Raw genomic sequence first — 27,742 nt, 5'->3', positions numbered from 1 at the left:
GTTTTTTATGTTGTCGTTTTTTTTTGTTTTTTTTTTAAACAAGAGACTCACATGAAGCCCAAAGACAAGAGTGAACACACACGAAAACATACAGTTCAACCAGTCTTTTTGGCGCAAAGTCAATCATATCCTCAAACTCTCATTTTTAATTGAAAATTAGAAAAAAAGTCTTTTGATTTCTCTTTAATCAAGTTGCATCTTTGAAATAATATCTCAACGACTATTGAATGGATTCCCATGAAGCATTCATGGTCCCCAGAAAATGAATCCTAATGACTTTGGAGAGCACCTCACTTTTATTTTCCTTCCAAACGCTGTCTTATGAACAAACACCGGCAAAACGAATGCACATTCCCATCAGGCTTAGCGGCGCTTTGTATTTGGTGTCATTTAGTGAGCCGTAGCATGCTAACAAGGTACATGGAATAAACATGGTTTGACAGTTTTTTCTAGTTTTACGTTGCTTTTTCGTCTAACAGTCATTCATCAGTTGTGACTTGTCTTATCTGCACTTGCGAGGTAAAGTATGTGTGTAACTGTAGTGTACACACACAGCAGTATGAAGCCATACAGTAACTTTGTCTTTGGTGCAGCCCTGACCTAAGACGCCTCCGTCTCATTGGATGGCATTTAGTTCTGGTTTTGCACTCATCAGACATGGATGAGCGTGTGGTGTCGCTGTAAAGGCTCGTATGAATTAGTTGTGTGAACTTCTGTTGAGAAGAACTGTCAACACATAACTTACATCTAATTGACATTTGTTTATTTATAACAGGAATATAAAGTGATGAAACCTACATTATATATTAACTGAATGTTACTTTCAAAATACAGTACAGCTGTTTGAAATACGAGTTCAATGCACATTCTTTTTCTGCCTCCATGAAGGTTTCCCGATGAGAGGAACACCAGGTTTCCCTGGTCTGTCTCGTAGGCTCGTTTTTGGCAGTTTGTCACAAGCTTTTTGGAGTTTTTCATTGAGAGATTTCTTTTTCTCCCATTGATGATTTTAATGTGCTGGGGCTGCACCAGAAACAGGAGGGTTAAAGAGACTTGGGATGTACCGATCCAGTTGTTTCAGTCGTGATACCGATACCTGGGCTTTAGGCTGACATCGTGAGGCAAAGTATCAAGAGAGTAACCTAGAGTAATTAACATAATTTAAAGTATTTGTATAAAAAGACACAAAATGAACTACTTGATAACCATAAACAGATTATTCAAACAGCATTTGTTCAGGAATGATTCTGTCCTAAGAACCCAAAACTATTCTATTGGCCGTTAACTTCATCTTCTACATTCATTTTAAAATGATTGTAAATGAGATGTTAATGTGCTTGATTGTATTTTCTTCTATGATTAATGAACAGAATTTTATTTATAAGATGAGGCTGATTGTCGTCACGATGAGTCATAAAAAACTTTTCGTTTTCCTTGTAGTCACGACTACGACTACATACTTTTGTATGCGAAACACATATCCGTGTGTGTGTGTGTGTGCGTGTGTGTGTGTGTGTGTGTGTGTGTGTGTGTGTGTGTGTGTATGTGTGTGTGTGTGTGTGCGTGTGTGTGTGTGTGCGTGTGTGTGTGTGTGTGTGTGTGTGTGTATGTGTGTGCGTGTGTGTGTGTGTGTGTGTGTGTGTGTATGTGTGTGCGTGTGTGTGTGTGTGACAGACATGATCAGACCTGGTATGAAGCTGTTTGAATCAGTGTCACTCAGACAGTAATCATGATAAATCCAGTCGGCTCATGTTTATGCACTCTTTGTTACGTCCGTGTACGCCCCCCCCCCCCCCCCCCTAAAAATGCAGACTCCTATCAGTGCAGCGCTTCCCAAACACTTCAATCTCAATTACAGTAATTCTCCTGTCTCTCAAGTCCATGAACTGGTTAACTTCCTGGTCAGGATCGACTGGAGGGTTAAGGTATGTCGAGGTGTGTGAACTTACATCACTGTATGTGCGTCGGTGACATATAGTCGGTTGTTCTTTCAATTACCAGCCTTCTTTCACCAGACATTTTAAAATGTCACAGTGGGAAGATCGCAGATAAATAATAGGATTAGTTTCATGGTCCCGGCGTCGTGCGTGCCGGCTCAGAATGTTATCAGCAACACCTGTGTTTGTCGTAATAGGCCTGAACTGTGAAAAATTACTGTGAAAAATTGTTTGAAATGATTACGAGAAACTTTAGTTAAAATTATAAATGCTCAAAGTGGCTCATGAATTATTTTCTGTTGATTGAATAATACATCTCAAAAGCAAATGTTTTCAGCAGCTCACTTTTTACTTTACAGCAGTTAGTCAGGAGATGCAACAAAAAACAGTCTATCATAATTTGGACGAAAGAACTAGAGATTTAAATTATAGTCTATATCCAAAACTTCACTTTTGACCTCCCATACGTTTACAGTAGCTGTGTATGAAAGTAGATCTTCTATGTAAAGGTCAACTAGAACAGACATCGTGTGTGTGTGTGTGTGTGTGTGTGTGTGTGTGTGTGCTCTACTTTAAAAATGAGTGGATTAGTTCATATGGATAAACCAGGCATTTGTTCCAAACTTGTGTGACATCTGGTGTTTTTATACTTGTGTTCTTCATGCCAAGATCTCAGTGACTATGCTTGTGAGTGAATCAATAACTAATTGGACTGATTGCCAAAAGAAAATAAAAGCCCTATTGAAAATATAAAACTGACGTCAATACAGTTTTTTATCCTCATGATATTATCAACATTGGCAGAAAAAGCTTCCGGTGGAAACCACCCACTTCTCAAAAAAAGATGAAATGATCATTTCTTTTAACAAACTATTTGGTTACTCATCCTTTCAAAGTGAGGAGAAGTGTATTACCCTGATTGTTCGAGGTATGACAGTTTCGTGGGTGTAATGAAAGACAATAATATACTTTTTTTTTATAGGAATGAGCCTGACTTGGTTACTGTTTTGGTTATTCACATGATATTTTCACATGGTATAAGATGCCCGAACCTCGGAGCTCAGAAGGTGTGCATCTCTCAGCCCTGTCTGCTCTCTCGTGTTCCCGGCTCGCTGTTCTGGGTGCGGGGGGGACATATGGTGACCATCTGGGCCGGCCCAGGGGTGTCAGAACATTGTGACTGGGCCCGCAGGTCGTGTTAACCCCTTCAGCACCGAGCGGGGGAAGGGAGGACACACGGTTGACTGTGTTGGAGCTGTAGGTCTGGGAATGTGAGATGAAGCTGCAGAAACACCTCCTCTGTCACAAACACACATTTACGTCCAAGATGCATCCTGGTTTCATCAGAGACGTCGGCAGCTTCACATGAGAAAATACAAGTGCAGAGGTTTGAGGTTTTCTGCGATGATGATTTGTGGCTCCACGTCGTCCTTCATTTACCTGGGGGCGCTTGTTTGTGAGAGCAGCGCCTCCACACAGGAAACGTCGTATACCTACTTTAGTTATTGTTGCTCCGCCCGTCCAACTCTCCACTCCTGCATGACACGTAGACAGTCTGCTACGTCTTCACAGTACTGTGACCTTAGAAGACGTTTGTGTCACATCTGAAGGTCACAAGGAAGATTTTCTGGATTCATTCGATTAACACACGTGGTGAGTTGTTGGGACGTACACAGCGGCGGATGCATGCTGTACTGAATGTGTGTGTTAAATAATTAATAAATCCTACGGAACAATCTTCTAGCGTATGCATTTATAAGGGCATGGAGAGAAAGCATGAACAGAGACACAACCCCGGCCACTTTAATGTCTTTTCATGTCAACACACACAAAGCAGATTTTCTTTTTATTTATTATTGTCTTCGGACATCTGTTTTAATTTTGTTCTGATTTTTGTACTTCCCCTCTGCTGCCTGGAGAACAGACTTACTAGACTTTCAGACTTCATGTGTTCTTCATGCACTCTGTGAGCCGTGGTGGTCCAAGGACTCTAATCTGTCAAAGTAACAGCCTTCAGATTTTTCTGTCATTTAATTAAAAAAAATATCTGTAAAAGGAAAATATTCAGTCCTGACCTTCGTTCTGGCATTTATACTTTTGAAGAATCCCGTTTCTTTGTTTAGGCCACGGTTTGCACCGTGTGTGTCTCTCACTTACAGTAGTTGATGGAACTTCAATCAAGTTTTACCCTCCATCAGTTGTCAAAGGTATTTATTGCGTTTTTTTTAACAGCACAAATCCGATCAGACACCCATCGGCCTCGTACGAATATGATAAAAAGCAAACATATTCCATTCAGACCCAACACAGCACCATGTTCTCTCCTTCCTTACAACCTCTCAGTACACAGTAGAATCACCCCACTAAAATGATTGCAGTGTAAGGAGTTGTCCTTTCTCAATGCATTGCAAAGAAAAGCTGAGGCAGCCTTTGAAGACTTTGTCAGGCGGCTCTTTGTTTTTTTGCCGGAGATGGTCACTTTCCTTCGGGCCAGGAAGAGAGTCCTCGAAAAGGCGATCCCAGCCAAGCTGACAGATAAAAACACGACTTCCTGTCTCTCTGTCTCTTTCCTGTGCTCACAGCTTCCCTTTCACAATCTCCACACGTCAATCACTTTTATTCTCTCCCATGTTTCATTTCCTAACGCTGCACATGTCGGCCTCCTCTCCGCGTCCTTCAGGTCCATCGTCCTCCGTCGCCCATTGTTCTTTCACACTCTCTTGATCATCTCTGTCGTGCTCTCGTCCTCTCATTGTGGGATCAGAGCGCCGCGCCGCTGCTTGGACATGTGAAGTCATCGGAGGCTGGCCGCCGGCCTTCGGCCAGTCACAGCTGTGTAACCTCAGCCACTTCCCAACCTTCCACGACTGGCCGCGACGCCCTGCGGCCCGGTGACCTGTGAGCACGCTGCATGGTCGCATCGGCCATGTCTCCAACCTTAACATCAAGACTAAGTCATATCGCCCCAAATATAGAGCTGCCAGTCCAGATCTGCATGAGTTTTGTGACTTGCGTCATGGCCATTGTCTCTGCTCAAAGTGGATTTTCATGCCCTGCCTTTTGAAAATATCACCAGAAGAGAAAAGGCTGCTGTAGTGAATAGACAAATAAGTGTGTTTTACAGCCCAACATGTCCATCTGTGGGAGAGATTATCAGAGCCATCAGTAGATATCACTCACACCTTCATTATAACCTTTATTATCTGCTGCTGCTTTCATAATTTAGCAGCTTTTTTTTATGATACTCATGTCTATCGGGTATGAAGACAAAAATAAATGGATTGTAGATCCCATTTAGCAACAGATCTGTTCACGGGTGACATAATGTAAGTTAATAATGTAAGAAATTACTTTTGGCACTGTTTGTAGTCCGTTATGTTAAATCGTTTTGCGTCGAGGGCGGACGTTTTATCATCCCTCTTGCAAGAAGCCCCAAAATAATGACTTCAAATGGTGATAGATAATGTGTAATAAAGAAACATCGAGCGTCTCTTTTCGTGATCAATGTTTTGTTTAATTTGTCACGAAAAAATCAATGTACACGAGGTGCCGTAGTCCAGGATTCTGGGCAACTATTACTGTATCGACGGAGGCTCGGGGGAGAACCATGGTATGGTGTTAGGGGGCAGAGGTCAAACATCTTTTTAAACTTTTGTTTAATATTATAAGTTCCTTCTTAATGCGCTGTTTTCACACACAAAAGCTTAATATTTCAACAGTTTCAACAGGTCCCGCTGGAGCTGAAGTGAGGATTTTTGCATGAAGGGCAATTAATTAAGACCTGCCATCCACACAGGTGTCATCAATGCCCTTCTTGATTAGACCGTTAGTCAGATTGCAATCGGATGGAGCTCCGCTGCAAACGACATGGTAAGGAACGCAATGGCATGATAATCAGGCGGTGAGGAAAGCAACTGTGTGGGTGGGCCGCGGCCACGTTAATGTATGTATTGTGTCAACACCCGAGCTGTAATTAGAGCTGGGAAACAGTGCTGAGTCACAGAGACACGATGCATGTAGCAGTGTTTCCCGTTCAGTTAAAATGATAGCGTTCCCCTCAGTGGTCGGGGTTTGGGTTCAAACCATAAGGGTTGGTTCAGGTTTGGGTGGGGCACTGACATCCTTCACTGGAGGGGTTCCCCACTTGTTTCCAGGTTTGGTAATAATAGTGAATTTTATTGTGAGTAGACTCACATTAGTGCTGAAAGTGCTGAGGATTTTAATTAAGGCAACTAGTGCAAAAACTATTCAGAAAATCATATTCTTTTGTAAGTCTGCCGTTTGTTTTCATTTAAATTTCTGTTTTGTTCTTCGAGGCTACAAAAACGTCACTATGATTACAATAAACCAGTGACGGAACATCTTTCAGAAAGGTCCACTTGCTTTTCTGGAGCTTTAAATTGCATCTCATTGTCTTTCAAACAAACAAACTGTCGGCTGGGGAACGCAGTTTGATGTAGTTGATTAGTTTCCAACACCCAGATTGAATTTTAAATGCCCAATAGTGTGCATGATGAAATGACTCCTAATCACGTTGCTCATTCCTGTTGCATCGCTACTGCACGTCATCTGCAGGCTCCTAAGAGGATGTAAGAGGCGTGTTGGAACACAGCCACAGGCTTTTATAGGTCTTTGATACATGTTTTCCTTATTCCTACACATTTTTCACAAGTCATAGATTGCTTATTATCCTTGGAAAGCGTCCCTCCTTTTTGTTGAGTTGCACAGTCAGCTGTATTGTGGCGCCTCCGGAGCCAGAAAAGATTTCGGCTGTTACTGGAATGTACCTTGATGGGCCCGCCTGCGGTGGAGGGAGACGAGAGGCCAGTGCATCTCTTTCTGCTGCCTCACGCAGCTTCTGCTTTCAATCCAACGTCATTTGGGAAGACTTACCTAATCCATAACACTCTGCTTTGAGGGGATTTTTTTTTGTGTTTGAGTGTGAGAACATCCTGCTGAATGCAGAGAACACATCAGGTGTGGTGCGGTAGCAGCATCCTAATGCAAGGTCGTTACCCTTCCCACAGGGCAGAGCATCCAAATGTCAGCGCCGCCCGTGCCAAATTAAAGACGTGCACTATTCAGGTACCCACGAGGGGCTGAAGGTTAATCCACCTCTTTACACCTGCTTCCTGTGTGAAATTAGGTGAAAAGCAGGTGGACTTCTACAGGGAAATCCAAATACATTTATGTGCTATATATAACTGTAAATAGCTCTTTTGGGATTAGGAGCAGGTAAGACTTTAGTCGAACCTCAGCGACCGGGAGCTTATTTTGGGATGTTTTCCACATGAAACAGTGTCTTTGTTTACATTCCTTGAATAAGATGCTACCTGGAAGCACCTGAACCGTTGTCTCACTGCATCACGTTGTAATGCAATTAAAAAATCCCCTCAAAACACATTATCAATCAGGTAATTCTCCTAAGCTGTATCACATTATACTTCAGCAAGGTACTAAATGAATGCACTTTAAAGTGTGTGATTTCCCTCTTTTGCAAACTCTTTTCCCTTTTTGTTGTCCTTAGTTTGTTAAAATCATATGTATTTTGCAATGTCTTGTTCCAGCTCTGATGTTTCAGTGTTACAGATGTTTATAGCCTATTAAAGCAGCCAGGTCCATAAACTGTATCCACCTGTATCCATCCAAGAAATTGCAGAAATAGAAATGATGAACTCTGTTTGAGGCCATTTAGTGTCTCCATCTGTAGTTTGTCAACGGGAAAGCACTGACAAGCTTGGTTTAGATTCTTATTTTATAAAATGCTGCTCTCTATTAGATCTTTGTCACAATACCTTTAAAAAACAAATCAAATGATTTGACTATGTATGATTTGCACTCAGAAAAGCAATTGCTGTTGGCTGATTTATCATTATCAGCATCAGTCACGACTCTTTCCGGCTGCACCATCTCATCAAATGAAAATATTTTTGGAAGTCATATTGTAAACAGGATATTCTGCCTGGGGTATTTGTTATCTAAAATTTGCACAAAGTTTGGTGCTTACAAGTCAAACTCACCAGTGACAGCTGCTGGTTTTCATATCTCTGGAAAACACGACATATTTACTACAAACTGAGTTAATGTTTGGGAAAAAAACATTCTTAGTTATTGTTTATTAAGAGCTTAGGGCACAAAATCTGTCAGCGCAGGCAAATAAAAACCCACAGCTGTCATCACATTTTAATATAGCATTGCTAAATCCTAATAAGTTGGGCCCCGGCCACTTCAAACCAGTGAGATGATCACAGACAAACCTCTCATGTGAAATAACCATAACTATGTGCACTCGTACAGATGCAAATGTTGACATTTTAGTGCCTTTACAATGTAAATGTAGCCTTCACTATAGGCGTCTGTCATTTAAAGTCATTTGAGTTCTCTTGTTTCCTTTTTCATCCTTGCAGATGTTGTTTTGTCTTCATGCGGTAAATAGTGCGGGTTTAAAAACGGAATACAAATGGTGGCATACTGTGGCTGATGCTCCTACTGCATGCTGGGAGCCGGGGGGCTGACAGAACGCTTCGGCTTCAAGCATCACGGCGTGTAGTTGAATTCACCTCGGTGAGATTACGATACGGCGGCTTCATGTGAATGTGTTTACATACAGATGCAAAACCCATTCATGAGGATTATCACAGTCATCATATTTGGTATGATGTTTACATGAGGACAGATGAATCGCATTATTCATATCCCCGTATACATTTACACATACAAATACTAGGAGCCTGGTTGATGATTACTACGTTTTATTCACAAAAACAAGCCAGAGAGGAGAGCGACAGGTAATATTAAACACTACAATGTACATTTACTACAACATGACACTTAACTACTAATTTCTCTTCCGCTCCACTTGCCTAACCCTAACCCTATAAAGTTTTAACCCTAACCCTAGCATATTCAGGTTAATAATGCATGTGCAAAACCTACAGTTTTGCCAAAATATTGAGTTGGACATTGTGTTCATTTTAGCTGTTTTTCTGTTAGCGGTTGTTACAGCGCTTAATTTAATGTCAAATAGTAGCAATGATTCTAGAGGTTTTATTTCTGTATATACAAAGAGATGATTATCATTATTAATATTATGGATGCTCATGTATGTTTGGCTCGGCTGAGCAAGCAGCTGTCATTGAGCACCAGACCAATCAGAGATGTGGACAAAGTGTCTTTTCTTCCCCTTGTGTTAGAAATGCTGCTCGTCAAATTGGAAGGATGTTTTGGAGCGGCTGCCTTTGTGCTGGTGCACTGTTGCGTATGTTGTCATTAAAGCGGGACTGTAATATTCTGTTGAAGGTTTTATTCATGCCATAAAGGAGAATTAACTGTGGGATATTAAAGTTTTATGTAAATAATATGGCTGGGTAAACCTTCTCCTAGATCACCCGTCGTGTATTTCACAGCGAGTGAGAGAAAAAAACGCTGATTTAAAATAGAAAAACTTGATGTGGAATATGGGCTGAAAATCATTTTGTAATTTGTTTACGTAGTTTCGGTATTTGCGAAAGACAGAACGGCACTGATGCCTCAAAGGTGCTTTCGTCTGATTGGCCCACGCTGCCTCATCGCCCCCGGCAACGGGGATTGAGTCAGACGGCTCCATTGAGAACACAGACTGAACTGAGGGATTCAGACCACTCGTTTTGAATCTATAATATCTGCATAATGCAAACGCCAGACCGGCTGACAAGACAGCGCCGTCATCGGAGGCACAAACAAGGCTGCGTGCTGATTTAATTTGCGCCCTGATATGTCTCTTTATGGGGATTGTAAATATAGTAAGGCATCTGGTGTGCCACCTGCAATCCATCTGACTTGGCGTGATAAAGGTGCCCAAATGATGAGGGATTAGGCATCATAATGCTGATGACTCGGCAGCTACGCAGCACCATTATGCAACAAAACAAGCTACAAAGACTGACGTGTCACGTTCATGCTGTTTCCTGTGTGTGTCTGAATTATGACACAGCATATGGATTTATCACATTCAATACCTCGGCTTCGGCTCACTCGTTTCCGATGCTCACTCTCTTGTTTCGGATTCGGCAGAGGACCAGATAGTTCTTTGGAGAGCCATCTGGTGCAACACCTTTCGCCCCGAAAAATATGTCTCTTGTGATTGGTAATTGCTGTAGTCGTTTATGTCGCACTGCCAGTGAGGGAAATTAATATTTGGGGTTTTTAAAGTTTCTAGCATCAAGGGAACTTCAATGCTGCGCGCCATATGTCGGTTGGTTTGAGGCCGCATTCATGTGCAAAGCATTTTCACTCAAATCTGGTTTCGCAGATTTCATGTCACCCTCCTGCAGTCACAGCCGAGGGAGACTTTTGCGGTACTGATACTTACTTATTAAGACAAAAAAACCAAACTTGTATAAAGCTTCTTTTCAAACACAAAGATTCAACCAGCACTCGTCTATATCAAACCCATCCTACGTCCAATATAAACTCACGTCTACGTTATTATTAAACATTCAGATCAACTGATGGAGTATAAAGAACTAAAAGTCCACGTAGGGAAGAAGTGGGAGGGGACATTGGACAGGTCAAACAAACACAGGACTTTCACCCAGGAGACTGCAATTCACATCCCGTGTAGTAACCAACAGTTATTTTACGTAACAAATGTAGTTATTTTAACCCAAATCGCAATATTTTCGTATGCATAACCAAGAACTTTTGTTGCCAAGAACTAACAAGTTTGTTGTGTAATGTTATGCTAATGCTATTAATTATTTTATGCAACAAACATAATTTAAACTCAAACCACAATCTTTCCTTCCTTTTAGCCACAACAGTAAGATGCAGTTTAATAACTGCTCCATCAGTATTGATAATCAAATCATTTATAATATAATATAATAATCAGTCACAGAGTACATTTTTTTCTGTACTTTAATATTGATACTTCAAAGACAAGCTGATAATAATTCTGTAATTTTATTCAACTAAGTTTTTGAACGCAGGATGTACTTGTAGTATTTTTTACCCTGATGATACTTTTACTGAAGTAAGAGATCTAAGCACTTCTTCCACCGCTGATCACAGCTCATGGCTTCATTTTTTTACATTTCTGTCAAAATACGATTTTTTTTTCTTTCTGTGAATGCCAAAGAAATCCTTGAACATGATCAGACCACTGAACAGAGACTGAGAGCCGTGAGGGAGTTAATCAGCATCACGAGGGCCGTGTTACATGATGTTCTGTTATAAATGCAGTGGGGAACGTAAATGGAAGTTAGTTAAGTACTGCACCCCCTGATGCACCGCAGTTTATGATTTTACATAAAACACAAACAATCAAAACAAATCAGTACTACAATCTATGTAATAATATATTATCAAAGGGGGCATTCTGCATACTTTAGCCATTCTAAGCTGATAATAAACATGTGCTTTTACTTAAAGCAGCTTTACAGATCAAATGACAAGGTCAAAAGGGGAATTATCACCTGAAACGGCAGCTTTCCTCGACTTAACAGCACTTTTATTGCTAATTTCATCATTGCTGCTTGTGCTTGAGAGAATCTGGATCTGACTGCACGAGTGCATATATTGATGAGAAAACACCGGCCAGTTTGAAGATGGATTTCATATTCCTTCTGCGTATTTCCCACGTTGTTTTCTTGACACAGTAGTTCAACTAAGACAGTGGCATCAAACATGCAGAGGAAGTCCGAGAAAGGATTTTAATGTTGATGAGATGCAGCCGGTTTGCAGTGGACGAGCGCACGCCTTAAACAGCGTTGCAAGTAAACACATCTGCATGTGTTTTCATTACATGACCAGATACAGTTATTTGTTTTGATTTATTTATGAGAATGTGAGGGTTGTTGGGAGATATTACACTGAGGGAGAGGGGGATGTTTCTCTGGGAACAAGTGTGATGGAAAAACAGCGGATCATACGAATGCTAATGAGCAGATGGAGGAATGTGCATTCAGTGAGAAACAACTCAAGATTAAAAACAGGAGTAAGATTTTAAAGCTGAGCATGTGAACCCATGAGACTGAAATGCTTTTTACATAGAACAAAATGGACTTTATTCTTTGTACTGTGTCGGTTTTAGAACCGCTAATCTCGAGTTGATGTTAAATCGTGCAGACTATAATTACAAGCAGCCAATTAGACCTGATAGTTGTGTTTCCCAGTCACATTCTGAGATATCAGGGATTTGGAAACACCTGCTACAATGCGTCCCACTTGGCTGAAAGAACAACAGTTCAGTCATTATGTGAAGGTAAAACCTGTACAGCTTGTTGGGCATCGAGACCCTTGTTGCGAGAGGGAGTGACGATAATCCTTTTCCACCAAGGTGAACGTAGATTTAGAGCCACCAAGTGGACGCTGTGGAGTGTTTGAATGAAAATAACAGCAGAGCACTGAAACCCTACAGGTGGAGCTATGCTATTGCAAGTCAGTTCCCATTATGTTTGACACAACGATGACTAAGAAGTGGTCGTAGTCATGGTGACGTCACCTATTGGTTTGTGCACTACGTTTTGAAACCTCGGGGTCAGCATTTCAGCCATCACCATATTGGATTTTTGGAACCAGTGAAGGAAATTACCATATTTGGACCGTGGAGGAGCGACGGGTGGATCCGATGAAAACAAGCGGCAGAGCAACACCCCGAGCAGCAACCTTCCTGCATCTGGATCCATCTGGTTTCTGGTGTGAAGCTGTTGACAAAGTTAGCTTCATGATTCAAGGTCAACTTAACTTAAGTGATAAAGTCATCTTAGTAGCTAACTGCATTGGTAGTGAGGTAGTGACCTGTCTACAAGGTAGACCAGGCCCGAAATCATCACATGCTTTCTGGTCTATTTGACTCTAAATGGACCATAATGTACTTAATGAACATCATGCTGGATTGAAGAAGACTTAAAACTTTACATTGAGACCATAAACTCATGTTTACAATGTTTACTGAGATAATAAATCAAGAGAGAAGTAGGGTAATTTTCTCACAGACTTCTATACAATCTGACTTCTTTTTGCATCCAGAGGAGTCCCCCCCTGATGGTCAGCAGAGAGAATGCAGGTTTGAGGCACGTGAAGGCTATACACACCATTTATGCTATTCTGCTTACTGACATATGGTGGCGCCGTGGTGATAATGTGTAAATAAAACGTAGCAACGGGCCCACAAAGCCAGTGACAAAGACCGCAAGTTAGCAAACATGGATGTAAACGTTGCACAGCTTTAAAGACTCATGTTTCATAAGGAAGAAAAAGCATTTAACATGTTTATCAGGCCTCAAGGATGCACTCAATGCATTTAATTACAACAAGTCTCCACAGGGAACCTCTTAAGTACACCGCTGTGATGAAAACGAGCGTTGGATTTACTGTATGCTGTAGTGAAAAGATGATGCCACGTTCCAGAGTTACACTTATACGATTTAGTTAGTTTTAAAAATGAGACATATTGTTTGTACTTGGTTTGCTTTGCTACAGATGTAAAAGTGTAAAATGAGAGTTAGGAGTTGGGCTAACCCTTTGGAATACTGTGAACTCTCCTTTGTTATGAAAGGGTCAGAGGTAACATGGTCAAGTCAATAGCTGAGGTTTTGGACAAATGTAAATTTGAAGCATTTCAACACTTCCAGTGTGTTTGTCGTGGTGGCTTCGGGGGATAGAGGTAGTGAAAATTGACCTTTTTGTAGCACGTTAACTCATCTGTGTCTGCTTTTACTGTCGCTCTCCTGATGCATAACCTTTCCCCTACGTTTGAATGAAATTTGGGAGAATAAAATGAATCCGGGTTCTTAAGAGAGAATGGGTTTCTGCATCTCTTCCCTTATTTCTGATGACTCAAGTCAAAGGCAGCAGATTTATTTTCAGCTTTGATCTTCAGTCAGCTCTGTTTCACAATAACCGAAGGACCTCCACGGCACCCTTTTATGTGCAGGAATTTCAGGACTTCCATTAAGAGCTGATCTCACACTGTGTGTGAGGAAGGTCATTGTAGTTTTCTGTCTGCAGGTCGGAAGTCAACGTATATAAAATAATGAAAAAAAATGAAATACTAATGACCTTGGCCATTGGATTATGATTCTTTCATTTAAAGGTTTTATCTGAAATGACCAGAACATTCACACGGAAGGCTTATTTGTTTGTTAATTACCTGTTTCAGCATTTTATTACTTAGTATGAAGGTTGGTCTCATTTCCTTCCTCTTTCACTTACATTGTACACTTATAACTGCTCTTACTCTAATGACAGACAGAAATGTGTGTTTATTTATTACTCATTTTACTCAACTAACTCTGAGACTCCAGATTTAGATCCCATTTTTGATGTTGATGTTATCTTGTGGGCACAAATTATCACCTTGTCCGCACAAGTTATGTATCTAATGTTTATTTTTATGTACTGTACACAAATGTGAGCACATTGTCTTCTTCTGTAAATATATAAACATGAAGAGTTGTTAGGACAGAAATGTCATACCAATAGGAGACGTAGCTGAACACATTGCATTCACCTTCCTGTTCAGAGCCTCTCTTGAGTCAGTTGCTTTAAAAACATCATCACCAACCTAATCAGTTGCCATAAAGACAGCAAATGTTCTCATTAAGTCACACAGCATCTCTCTAAAGTTTGCTGACACCAGGCTCCATAAGCTGCTGCTTATAGCAGACCATGTAAATCTGTGGCAGCAAAGCCCACAGTGTATTTAATTGAGCACTTATGAATTAAACATTTCATTTGTCAGAGGAAGATTGCGTTCTTTTTTTTATTTAGTTGAATTTTAAGAGGACTGAAGTAACTAAGAGAAAGAAAAAATCTGCATGAGCCCTGAAAAAATATGGGAATATCACAAAGTCATAGCAGAGCCATGAAGCCCCAAAACTTCAGCTTAGTTTATAGGACTGGTTTTCACTTAATCGTCATATTCTTCTGCATTTTATGAACATTTATCCAACGTTTTAGATTCCAAACGTTTGCATCTTCCAACTTGCATCAAGCTAAAATACGGAGCTCATGATTCCAGCTGATGACGGTCCAATGTTTTTGTTAACAGTGGCAACAATTTTGTTGTAAGACATTGAAAATAAAGCTTTAATGACTAAGTTATCTCCATATTGGGGTGTCTGTGTTCATCTGCAGGGTAGAGAACTCATTTATGATACATTCCTGTAGAACACAACATATGGATCTCGTTTGTGTCAAATAAATAAATCACCTTTTGAGCCTTTCCATTAAAAATGAGTGTCACCATATGGTGGAGTCTGCTTATATGATGGTGAGACAGAATAGCAGTGATGCTGATGACAACGCGGCGGCACACGGTTGATTTCTCTCTAGACGAGAGCTGCTGATCAACTTGGGAGCCCTAAAGCTTAGAACGTATTTAAAAATGATAGGGAACTCGACCCTCACGTTGATGTGAATGCACAACGAGGCTCAATTGAATTTGGTTGTGTTCGGCGTCCGCTCTTTCTCTCAATGCTGTGGGCTTCTTCTAACAGCTGGCTGGTGGATCCACGGCTGACATTTGCAGTTAGCCAGTTGGGTCAGCCGTTTAATCATTTTGGCAATTCCACTGCTAATGTGTTCTGAGTCCCAAGTTCATTCATTCATTATTGATGAGAAAATAAATGTCTCTCTGGTACACTAGATGCAGCAATTACCCAACTGAATCAGCCCCCTATGATGGGATGCTTTTTGTCGGGTGGCTGGTCATCCATGTTGATGTGACTCCGAGGCTTAAAAGTCAGAGAGCAGCCAGAGAGGGTTTTCTTCTGCATGTGCTTTTCCTTACAGTAGAGGGAAAAAACAGAAAAAGAAATGCTGCTTTTTTTTTTCCAGCTCAGGCAATCACTGTGCTGTTAGGCAGCAGTCTCCTGTTGCCATGGCAACTACCTGTTAATATTCCGGCAGTTTTCTCACTGACAAGGGGAGAGTGCCACTTTCTCACAACAGAAAATCGATTGGACATTCCTGCAGAAAATGAGGGCGTGGAGCCATGTGGTGGTGCTGCAGTGGCGTGCTGCATGTTGGCGCCGGTGGTTCAATGGCGTCAGACTGACCTAATTGACCTTGACTTGTCCTTTTTAAGTAGACGAAGCTCAGTGCTTGTGACTAACAGCAAATCAAAATGTCATGCAAGAGCTCGAGTCCTTTTCGGGCATTAATTTGGTTTAAAGTGTTTTCTCTCTCGAGGAGACTGTTCAAAGGTCGGGCATTTAGGAATTGAGCTTTTCTTTGCTCTGGAGTGGTGAAGCCATTCAGAAAGGATAGCTTGTCTATCATGAAAGGGGACGGCATTGATCATGAATCCCATTATGTTCTGGGCCCGATCTCCAACAGCCCAGACAATGTCATCTCCCTTTTCTCTTCTCAAAAGACCGTTTTCAAACGGCGCCTTTCTTATGCAAAAGACTGGGAAGACTGAATAATGAGATTAATTAATTACACACACGTGCACACGTGTGCCTCATTTGACCGTGCATGTAAAACCACTTGTTTAATAGTGGAGGTGTGAATCTTCACTAGCGTCACAGTTCCATTACAATTTACCCGTCAGCTATTCGAATGTACGATTCTCAACAGATTTTCATTATTACAGCAAATTACTTTAATACAATCAATTAATACAAGCAGTCACTCCAAACACCCTATTATCTGAAAAGCTGCATGTTTCCAACACCTGTATCTGTGTGACTCACCTCAGTACATGAACAAAACATCATTCCTGAATGCATATGGTATTTGACTCTGAAAATGCCTTTTTAATTCAGAATTTTATCACCTATATTTTACAATATATATGTGCTGAAAAATCAATTTCTTCTCATTTTCGTGTCAAAATTCAATATATTTTTCTTCCTAGAAAACAAAATGAGACGTGTGTTTACATCCGATAGTACCAACCAATAATATCGTGACCTCCATCCATCAATCAATCTACAACTTCGGCTCTGCACAGTTAGAAAAGGTTGTGAGCTAATCTTTTCAACGATCACATCAAATTCCTTCCTGCCTGTCTGTCCCGTTTCAGATAAACGTCACCGTACGGGAGATAGACACGCGTCACTGCATCGATTCGTTGGGTTCAAAACATCACGGTTGAATTTCAGCCTGCATGCCCTTTTCTCTTTTTCAACCAACACTGTTGAAACAGAGCAATATTTGCAGCGAGACTGCCGAGTGAAATACTAACGGAGACGAGAAAGAGGAGAGAATCTAAGCAGGACAGGACTCACTGAGGTGAAACCTGATCTGAAACCAAACTCACGATTATGTTCTTTCGCTGCATTGATGCGGAATCGTCCACATCCCCGAGTCATTCCCTCACCTTTACTTAATAGCTAATAATAACAATAAACTTATTCAGGACACATGGAAGGTAGTACAGTAGAATAATTGCAAATTTGCTAGTTTTAATACCACTTTAAAACTAGCAAATTTGCAAGTTTTAAAGTGGCAAATTTGCTAGTTTATTACGATGCTAACAACCGGCATTTATGCTAGCTAACTTCCCATGTATGTAGCTTTTATCTTTCTAATTAATCCATCCCATGTGTCAATGCTTTGCTAAGGTCCTTAGGGTGATGGCTCTTGATGGTTAGTGTTGGTTAATTTTATATGGGCCAAATTGTCATCTTACGGTATGTGTGTTTGTTGATCGGGTGGTTTGGCTAAGCTAGCGGTCATAGAGGAAGTAATCACGTAGCTTGACCCAGATGTTTGCCGTTGCTATGACAACAAGTGAAAGCTACCGCTATCTTAGGCAAACTACCTGCTCAATAAACACAAATAAGATGACAATTTGGCCCATATAAAATTAACCAACAATAACCATCAACAGCCATTACCTTAAGGGCCTTAGCAAAGCGTCACACGTTGGGATGAATTAATTAGAAAGATAAAAGCGACATTCGGAAGCGAAGTTAGCTAGCATAAATGCAGGTTGTTAGCATCGTAATAAACTAGCAAATTTGCCACTTTAAAACTTGCAAATTTGCTAGTTTTAAAGTGGCCCTAATACGCCGTCGTATGGGAGCCATGTAGCGCTGAAGCATTAAGTCCATAAATCAATTAGTCAATCAACAGATTTTCTGACAGTTTGAAGACCAAACGATTAATGGAGAAAATAATTATGGATAAATGATAAAATAAGTATTAGTTACAACCCTACACATGTACTCATATTAGATCAAAGATCATTTTACAAAATAGAAGAACATATAAAAATGTTATATTATGTAAGCAGAGATGGGCAGAGATGCAAAATGGCGTGAGGCATCTCCTCTGGTCTTCAACAAGGCTTTTTTTTTAGATTGATGTACAAATATCGGGAGGTTGTAAACCTTTCAGGCAACAGCTGTAGAAAAATGTCTTGAATCCAAAATGTCAAGGTTTCCCTGAAGTGGTTTCTTCTAATCTCTAAACAAAACATACTTTACTTTCACCTGAGAAATCGGTGTGCACAAAGTTGGAATGAAAGTTTCTTTGGTGTCTCTGTGGAGGTGGTGGATCTGGACAACACTTTATGAGATTTACGTGAAGTTCTGTCTGTCAGACTTTAATGGCCTGTGAAGCTTATCGTCTTGTTTTCCTTTGAATGGACCACACACTCCTCCGCCGCATCAAACCTTTTCAAAAAGCCGCCTGGATGAGGTTAAAACGTTTCCATTGTGTTTTCTTGAGTTCCTGGAAAGTTGACACTCAAGATTCAAGGTTCTTAAGGTCCTCCGCTTATAGCCTTAGGTCATGCTTACATTCATCTACATCAGGGTTCAGTGGACACTGTGTAATGATTCGGTCCACTGATCTCACCTCGCAAACCATCTCACGTCATGTGTCTTGTGGAAAGGGCAACAGTATCAGCAGCAGTGTTCTGTTTGTATTTCTGTTTATACCACGCTTTTTTTTTTATTGGCTGTTTAAAAGCTGTTAAAGAAAGGTCCAACATTTTTAGGATGTTGGCTTATTTGCTTTCTTGCAAGCGCATCGATACCACTCTCATATCTGTGCATGAAGCTTCAGCCAGGAGACAGTTAGCTTAGCTTAGCATAAAGGTTAGAAGGCAGTGGGAAACAGCTCCATTGGCTCTGTCCCAAAGTACAAATGCACCAACCAACACCTCTCAAGTTGGACCAATAAAATACGTATAATGTGTTTATTCAGAGATCTTCAGGGGTCCGCTGACTTACTGCAGGGGGTCCCAGAACGTATTTGATCCCACAATGTTTTTTATCCAAAAATTCAAATATGTCCAAAAATACACATGATACAACTTATACTAAGAAAATATAATCTTCTATTTGTTAAATGTTATGAGGTGAAAATGTGATGTAGAAATGCCAAAATAGAATTAAAACATGTTCTATAAATATATGAATCAACAATTATTATTTTAATGGCTTAGCATTTAGCGCTATAGGCTGCACTACATATTATTATTGACCGGTTTAATAAGCAACACAATTTTATACGATATGTAATAGTGGGTCCCTATATCACTATCAGCCGAGGGCTTTGCTTGGAAAACGTTGAAGATCTCTGTGTTAATTAGTGAGCATAGACGTGCTAATAGCGAGATGTTTCACACCTCTTCTCGTCTTTATGCTAAGCTAAGCTAACCACTTTAGCTTTGTAATCAATGATAAGAGAAGATCATTTTTAGCTTTCGAACTGGCCATCGGGGCAAACTTGTGAGACTCATTTGTAGACACACCAGGGAGTGTGAACCGAGCTGAACCCTGCGTGTCCCTGTGTTGTTGTCGTGCAGACGTCTTAATAGCTGCAAAACACAGAAAGAACAAGCACTGTATTTGCGTTGCTCTTCCTCAAACCATTTTCAGCCCATCAGGCTCATGTAAACATCAAAAATCTGGTTGAGAAGTCGCTTCATTAACGCGGCAGCGACTTTAATGCTAGTTAATATCGAAGATCTTTGTTCCACAGTCTCAAGCTGTGAGAGTTATAGTAATTGCTTTATTTTGAGTCTTGTGATTTTTTTCTTTGTCTGTCGCTCTGCTTCTCTGCTGAATGTGTTTTCCAGACTCTTCCCTACCTCCTCGGGTGAATTGTCCCCGCACAGACAGCCATTGTGAGCACATACCTGAACGGCTCAATATTCTCCACGTTATTTACGACGACCTGCAGGAGCAGCAGTATTTCTGCGGAGACGGGGGGGGGGGTTTGGGTACGCCGCTCGGAGCTCTAAAGTGGTCTCGTCCCCGTGACCCAGTCTCCGTCTTCATCTGCCTGACAGCAGCGGAGATGAAGGAATCCCCAGAATAGAAAAATGCAGGTCATATCTGTTTATCTGGGATTAGACTGTTTCCCAAGTATACGTTTATACGCCGCTGAGCTCATCCAGTTACCTCGGAGGTCACGGGGAGATGCGGTTGAAGTGACTCAGAAATATGAGGTTATAAAACACGCCCGTAACGCTCCGCCGTCTCATGTTGCTTGTCATTTTTTAATCAGACGTTTGTGTCAGCGCCCCCTCTTCCCTCCATCCCCGCCTCATCCTTTTTATCCGAGTCTCCAAGGGGCCAGACTGGCTCCTTTCTCACCTTGATGTTTATTACACAAACAGCACCTAGGATCTAATATTCAGACTTTCTTCTTTTTTTCTGTTTATCCCGAGAAGCCAAGTGTTGGTGAGAGATAACATGTAGAGGGAGTGGGAGGTGGGGAAAGAGAGAGCTGCAGAGTTGTTTATATGTCTTGATCTGACGCTATGAATAATTCAGCAAAGGGCTCCCTGGAATATATTAGAAGAACAGTTAAGGCAATGGGGGGGAGCAGAAAATGTTGAGGGTGATGAAGTTGGGCTGTCGGTCAAGACGGACTTGATTACAGAAGGCACTGTGGATTGTTTCAATTTGTTTTCCCAACAAGAGCTAAATCTCCTGCAGAGGCAGCCGTGAAAGCCAATGTGGTTTTGGTGATTGAGTAGATTTCTCTGCTTCACTCTGGGACAGGCGATGGAGAATGACTGACAGCATCCTCTTTTAGCTTGGAGGAATTCAGGCACTCTGAAATCTTCTCTCAGAATTTTTTACTTCACTTTTTCACCCTCGACATTAGCAGCGCTAAGAATATTGCAGCAGAGCAACGCTGATGTTACATTGCAGTTTCACAGATTTGTATATTTTAAATAAAGTCCCTCTTGATTCGGTTAGTTTACTTTGCTTCCTAAAGGCGTTGAATCTTGATGTAAATGCTGTGAGGTAGAAATATGCACATTGTCACGATTGAATGGGCTTAATGTGGGTGAATGTTCATTTTTTCAAAGTCTTGGTTAACAGGCAGCAGCATCCTTAACCATTTAAATTGCATTTAAATTGCTACGTTTCAGTGTGAAGTAGCTCCGAGCTACACTTTGAAATAGTTATTTAAAAGTCCTGGTGAAACAGCAGTTAGATGTCTTCAAAACTTTGTCTTTACAGTAATTCCCAAGCTTCTGGAGTCGTGACCTCGTCACAAACTCTCACTCAATAAAATCTATTCTGAGGCAAATTATATCAGTGGTGCAGGCAATGTAATGTAGGCCTCAAATATGTGTATTCATTTATTAATTCCCCCCCCCATCTGGCAATCCCTGGAAATGATCTGACAAGCCTCTTGGGAGCTGCTGCCTTACAAGGGAATCTTTCTTCTCTTTGAAATGTGGAAATGCTACAACATTACAGAGCAAAAACATCCATTTTAGCTGCAAGGAATTCCATTTGAGACACACCCCAATAGCAGCTGCCCCATCAATACTGTTGAGTGGTTAAACAGTCAGAGAGAAGGCTGTTGTAATCATCATGGGAGGCTCCGAATTAAGCTGACCTCTCCGGAAAGGCTGTGGGAGGAAGAGGGAGCGGGACTCTGCCTGGGGAGCACTGGAGTTCTTGGGCTGGACACTGTGGGAAGAGGACATGCTGGGAGGGTCCTGTGGATCTGGAGGGAGGACTCCAGACTCGTGGGTCTGCTGCTGCTGCACTTTTTCATCTGTGCTGACATCACATGCAGACAAATTGACTGCGTTGCTCCATGTTGTAATTACTGTTTGCTGAGAAACGGCGTATCCCCCTGTGCCGTGTCATTAGGATTAGCACTCGGCAGGGTGTTGCTTTCCATTCTCCTGTAGCAAAAAACTCAATATCCCATCTGTCACTAGCCATTCTCTGCAGCTAAACAAAGCCAGAATGAAGTAGCACCACCTCAATGGATTAATCCAACCTGCATACCTTGATGTTTTGGGGGGGGGGTGACCGGAACACACATGGAATCACAAGGAAAACACACATCACATCTGTTTATGCCCAAGGTCACACTTTGAATTTAGGGCTTTGATATATCAAATATGTCCCAAAGTCTAATTGGCTCACTTACATTTCCTGCTCGCAACTAAAAGTTGAGTTGTGTCAAACTGCAAGACATAACATTCACTGCAGTGACAGTTTATTTCAAAGGTGACACGTGATTCTGCTTTGAGTCGTGAAACCTCTGTTAGGAAGAGCTGCTACACATCACCACGGACAAAATAGATCCCATTCATTCCAACCCTCTGAGTTTATATTTGTGATACCAGCTGTTGTGTTTTCACCACAAAATGAAGACTTACAGTACAGTATGCATTGACCTGCGACTTTGACTCCATGTTTAATCACTTAAACAAATGTTTGCTCTCTGCTGCTGCATGTGAAATTAATGGTTTTCATCCAGCTTACCAACTTAACTGAAAGCCCCAGTTTTCATTCCTCTGTTATTTCACAGAATTGATATTTAATCTGACGTCAGCAAAAAACAAAAGAAGTGAGAATCTGAAATGTGCTGCAGATGAAAACTTTTGGCACTTTTCCTCAAACAGAGAATGCATGAATGTGTTTGTCCTGTGTGCAGGTGTGCTGAGCCTGCCGGAGAGTCTGAACCTGCACCGGGACCAGCAGCGCTCAGGGAGAGGGAGCGAGGGTCAGGGATACACCCAGGCCGAGCTCCGCACGCTGGAGCAGTCGCTGCTCGCAACCCGGGTGGGCAGCATCGCAGAGCTGAGTGAGTTCACTTTAACCAGCCGTTTACACAATACATAGTGCATGATGGGAATGTGAGAGAAGAAGGGAAACCTTGCAGGAGTGAGTCCTAAATGAGACAACATTTGTGTAGGTGCTAGCTTTGTACTCCTGATTTAACTCTTCTAAAATGTGTCATGAATGCATGATTGCCACAGTGCATATTTTATGCAATAATCCAAAATCCAATAAAAGAATCCCAATGTGTTGTTGTGGAGGGAACCAGTGATACTGACTTCCAGCAACAACACCTTATACATGAGCAACCTCCGGCCACAGCGGTCTCAGACACTAATGTTTGATGAACAGTTCAGCCAGCAGCATATTATTAATGCTGCTGTAATTGTTAAGCACATTAACTCTGATAATGTCAATGGCTTATTTCCATAAGTGTTTGCCAAACAGCCCCCTCAGCAGGAAGGAATGCACGCTCCCCGTCCCTGTGGGCTTGTCATGGTGGTCTGAGATCAGCCCACCGCCTCTCTACTGCCCCCTCACCCCTGTCCTCATCCGTCTCTCCCCCTGCCTCACCCTCTGGCCCGCTGCAGCCAGGATCCTTCCTATTACAGCTGTTCTAGCACCTGCTTATGAGTCACACCCGGGGACCTTTAAATCCAAGGTCGCCGCTTCAGAGGCTTTTAACCTCAACTTGAAAGGAAGGGCTCCACCTTTAACACTGAAACCCAGCTCCCCCCCCCCCATCCTCACAGTCACACATTAGGTCAGCCTGTCCCCTCAAGACATCCACAGCGGCGTTCGTGTCCGTGCACATTTGTCCAGGATGAATGTTTGTTTCATTCCCAGAGTGCATCACAAGCCGGCAATTCCCTATGTGTCATTGATTAAAGTAACAATTTGTAGTCTTTTTTTGTCACCAGTTGCTGTGTCACAGTAGTGATTAAGCCTGTACGCATTTTGGGGAGAGTTGGGATGCATTTATAGATGCACCACAAACAGAAACAAATAGAACATTCTAGGAGAAACAGGAAGACGTCATGGATAAACCTGTACCAATAACAAAACTGACCACCTTTTAAGTTGATATGGCAAGTTTCCTATATACACATCTCGCTTATACATTAGCTTTCATTCCAAATTGCATTTATTTGGTGCATGTTGGTCCAATATTCCCTGTGTGTTTAGCTCTGGGTTTGTCTCCAAATCCTGAGGGGAATATCAGGCTTTTAAGCAGCTAAATGTTAAAGGTTAATTTTGTTTTTCACTTCATGAAATGGGTAAAATCTATTTGCCCAGAGTTCAATTTGATTTGACTTAATTGTAATGTTTAATTTGTATTTAATAAATGAATCTGGAGTGTTCCCACATCCTCTAAAGCAACCCAATCAAACTCCTCCAAGACGATTGAAATGCTCAGTTGTGCTCAACTTCACCACTGTACATATGCAACTCTTAATAAGAGGATCAGGAACGCTCACTCCTCAGCTACTTTCATCATCAGCTCACGACGTGCTTGATTATTCTTGATTATTTTACCACTTTCCCGATCATGCAAGTGAGTCACTACATTTACTAGCATTTTCCATCAGCCGATCCTTAGTGTTGAGGCCTGAGCCACTAATGGTTTCTGTTTGCTGCTGGTTTGGTTAAGGATACATACTGGGATGCTCTGCATACTTCATGGAAAAAAAAATCTACATCACTGTGTGGCAGACGAAGTGAAACCACTCACACTTTGAAGGCATCATTAGCATCCAAGTGTGGAACATTCTGTTGACGTGCTCGGACCAGAAGGCAGGAAAAGCAGCACATGCTGCTGATTGATTCCTGTTTAATGCACCGTGTGTTTAACTCTTTGGCCGCGCCGCCTCAGCTGGACTTCCTTACCTCCAGGGTCGGCCAGTCCAACATGCCAGAGGTTGACATGTGGCTCATAATACAGTCGCAGCTCCAGCCAGCTGCTTACAGACATTTAGTGGATTTTAGTGGATTCTGTGGCATCATTCCCTCCTTATGTTGCGTTATGTGGACAGATTGATCTACAGAGTGCGAGCCACTGAATGACAGGAGTGTGAATCTGCTTCATCAAGCGCATAATGATTGCATTAAGGGTGCTACTTTTAGCATGTTCCACCATCTGCCTCTGCAAGAAACTTAAAGGAGCAGATCTCTGCTGGAACTTTTGCATCTTATTCATCTTATTTATCAGACACAGGTGCAACAACCTGCAAGCGTAGTTTGCCTGTCATCCAGTGCAGCATGTGTGCAATCAGCTTCTTTGATTTATGCTTGCGTTTAAAAGATAGATCTGGTTTTGTGAGTCTATATTTGACATCAAATCCACAAACACGGTTCTGCTACCAATCTGCAGTTTAAAGTAATCCCCTGTAAATGCACTATTTCCTCCTGTTTTAGTTATATTTGCTAAAAACTACAGTTGCCAGCTGTTTTCTGTTGCTCTTTTCAAAAAGTGAAACTATATATTTTTGACCTGTTTTTAGAGAGTTATGTCTCCAGTAGGAACCACAGACAGAGTAGGGAAGACAGACAGCAGTGAGACTCACATTAACATATCGTTGGTTTGAAATATAGCGTAACCCCACCCTCACGCTTTAAGAGAAGAAACGGGAGAAGTCGGTTTAGGAATTAAAGTTCTTTATGTTTAACTTTTATTCATGCAGTGTACGTTACAGGGGAATAACAGAAACAAAATGAAAAGATCACGTGATTACTTGAACAGAATGACAGACAAGGTACCTGCTAATGTGAAGCAGTCGGGTAGGGCGTGGACAGAAACAGATATAGAACAACTAATAAGAGTGTGAGGAAGAGTGGGTTGTGTATGAAGATGGCAGTGTTCCAACAAGGTAGATAAATCAAGATAAACATAGATAAATACATTCCAGTGTCTATTACACCGCAGACAGATGCAGTCTGTCTGTTTTTATGTAGAAATATGCCCTCCTCTTATAATTTCTGTTGGGGGAAAAACATGGTGGTCTGAAAGGAAATATGATAAAAAATGCCGCCTCAAAAGGCACGAAGCCCGGGAGAGCCACACTGAATCATTACACAAACAAAAATAACAGCATTATGAAGGAAAATATGTGGAGTAATTAAAAATAAAGGAGCACAAACTGGCTATTTTCTGGCAACATGAAGGCAGGATTTTGAGATGTTTACAACATTGTGCATTAGGCTGCAATTACCTCTGAACTGTGAGGAGGACGTCATCCGTAGTAATAACGTGTACATTCTGCACCAGCTTCTCCTGTTGTGTGTTTATTCTCCATCTATTGAGGTCCTCAATTTGGACATTTGGAAATGTTTGGCTGTCATGTTGCTGTCTAATTCCAGAGCACATTGGAAGTATGTGAATGCTCTTCTCTGCGTTTATATATTTATCTGTCAATCTGGTAGATAACATATTATTATGGAATTGGTTTTCATGTTTTCCGAATGACTAAATAACGGATGACACATGATATGCGAATCGAAGAATGCACTCACATTTACTGATATTGCACCTGATTATACATCATAGATAAATATTGTATGTGCATGTCGACTGGAAAAATAGTGCTTAAAGCTTAAAAAGGTGCTGAGGAGGTCGCAGGTTTCGTTTTTTACGTCCACCAATGAGAAGTGAAAGAAATTCTGCAAGTGGTCATAAAGCTAAATGCTCTAAGTGCATTGTAACTATTAGATGAACATATTTTTATCTCTCATCTTAAATATTAGAGCTGGAGAGTTAGAGAATGTCGTTTGGAGTGGATCAGTCAGTCAGCTAATGCACACTGAACACGTCCTGTCAATCCCACATGACTGTTGCACTGTTTGTGAGGGCAAATTGTGCGAGAGATGCAGCCAAGTAGCTCTGGCTCTTCTTAACTGGAGTGCTGCTGATGAGACCAGAACAGCAGCATTTAATGCACAACACTAGATGTTCATATGGTGGCCAGAATCGAAGAAAATCAATGTAAGGGTGATAAAGGCTGCCAGTCATCTCAGCGGTAACCCCGTTTATTATCATCATGTTCACAAGAAATCATTTGCTAATGATGTTAATGTAAAAATACGGCCTCTAACCTCACAGCATGGAAGGGACTGGAACGGATCCATTACGCTCAGCCACCTCGTCCCCACAGAAAGCGTTCAAAATCAGCTCGGTATCAACACATCTATAATTGTTTAAATTGAAATCAATTTTAAGCTATTAGCTCGATATCTGAACAATAAACAAGATCACTGGGAAGCTGAGTGGCCTCGCTGAGCCGGTTGTCAAGGCAATTTCACACCCGGGTTGTTCGGTGATGAATGGGTGATAGGAGAGGCTGTTAAAGAGCAACATTCATCACTATATGCATAATTTCATTCTCCAGAGGTGGAAAAATGAGTAATTATTTCAGAGGTGGGTATTAACTCCCCGTTCATCGTGTCTCACGTCTTTGTCTGATGCTCCGGTGTTTTTCCTCACTTTTCCTCATCTGTCATGACACTTTGCCAGGATAACTTTCTTTCTGTGGTTTCCTTCGTGTGTGTGTGTGTGTGTGTGTGTGTGTGGTGTATAGGATCTATAGGCACTGAACTGACATATTGTGACCAGGTGTGACAGAGAAAGGCCGTTCATCTGTCAGCACAGCGGCCGTCCGGCGGGTCAGAGAGCCGCCGCGAGGCAAATAAACGTTGTAATGTAATCCAGCGCGGGCCCCTAACGATGGGGCCCTCCATTCCTGAAGCTGGGTGTGCCTCCACCACGGAGAAACATTTCAAAATATGGCTTTGTCAAAGTTATGATCCTTAAGATTTTAATACAAG

The 27,742-nt window shown here is 41.5% G+C and overlaps 1 protein-coding gene across 2 annotated transcripts in view; it reads left to right on the top strand.

The window, feature by feature from the left end:
- Positions 1-27,742, top strand: part of btbd11a (BTB (POZ) domain containing 11a) — a 149,482-nt gene that overhangs the window by 81,604 nt on the left and 40,136 nt on the right. For both annotated transcript variants that reach the window (XM_084039011.1, XM_084039010.1), the window contains exon 2: positions 22,800-22,949. In XM_084039011.1, the coding sequence (XP_083895137.1) occupies positions 22,800-22,949 (150 nt within the window). The remainder of the gene's footprint in view (positions 1-22,799; positions 22,950-27,742) is intronic.

This window comes from Eutrigla gurnardus (assembly GCF_963514095.1).
Source record: "Eutrigla gurnardus genome assembly, chromosome: 21".
NCBI lineage: Eukaryota > Metazoa > Chordata > Actinopteri > Perciformes > Triglidae > Eutrigla > Eutrigla gurnardus.
Note: the sequence above shows the minus strand (reverse complement) of the source record. Positions and strands in the feature narration are given on the sequence as shown.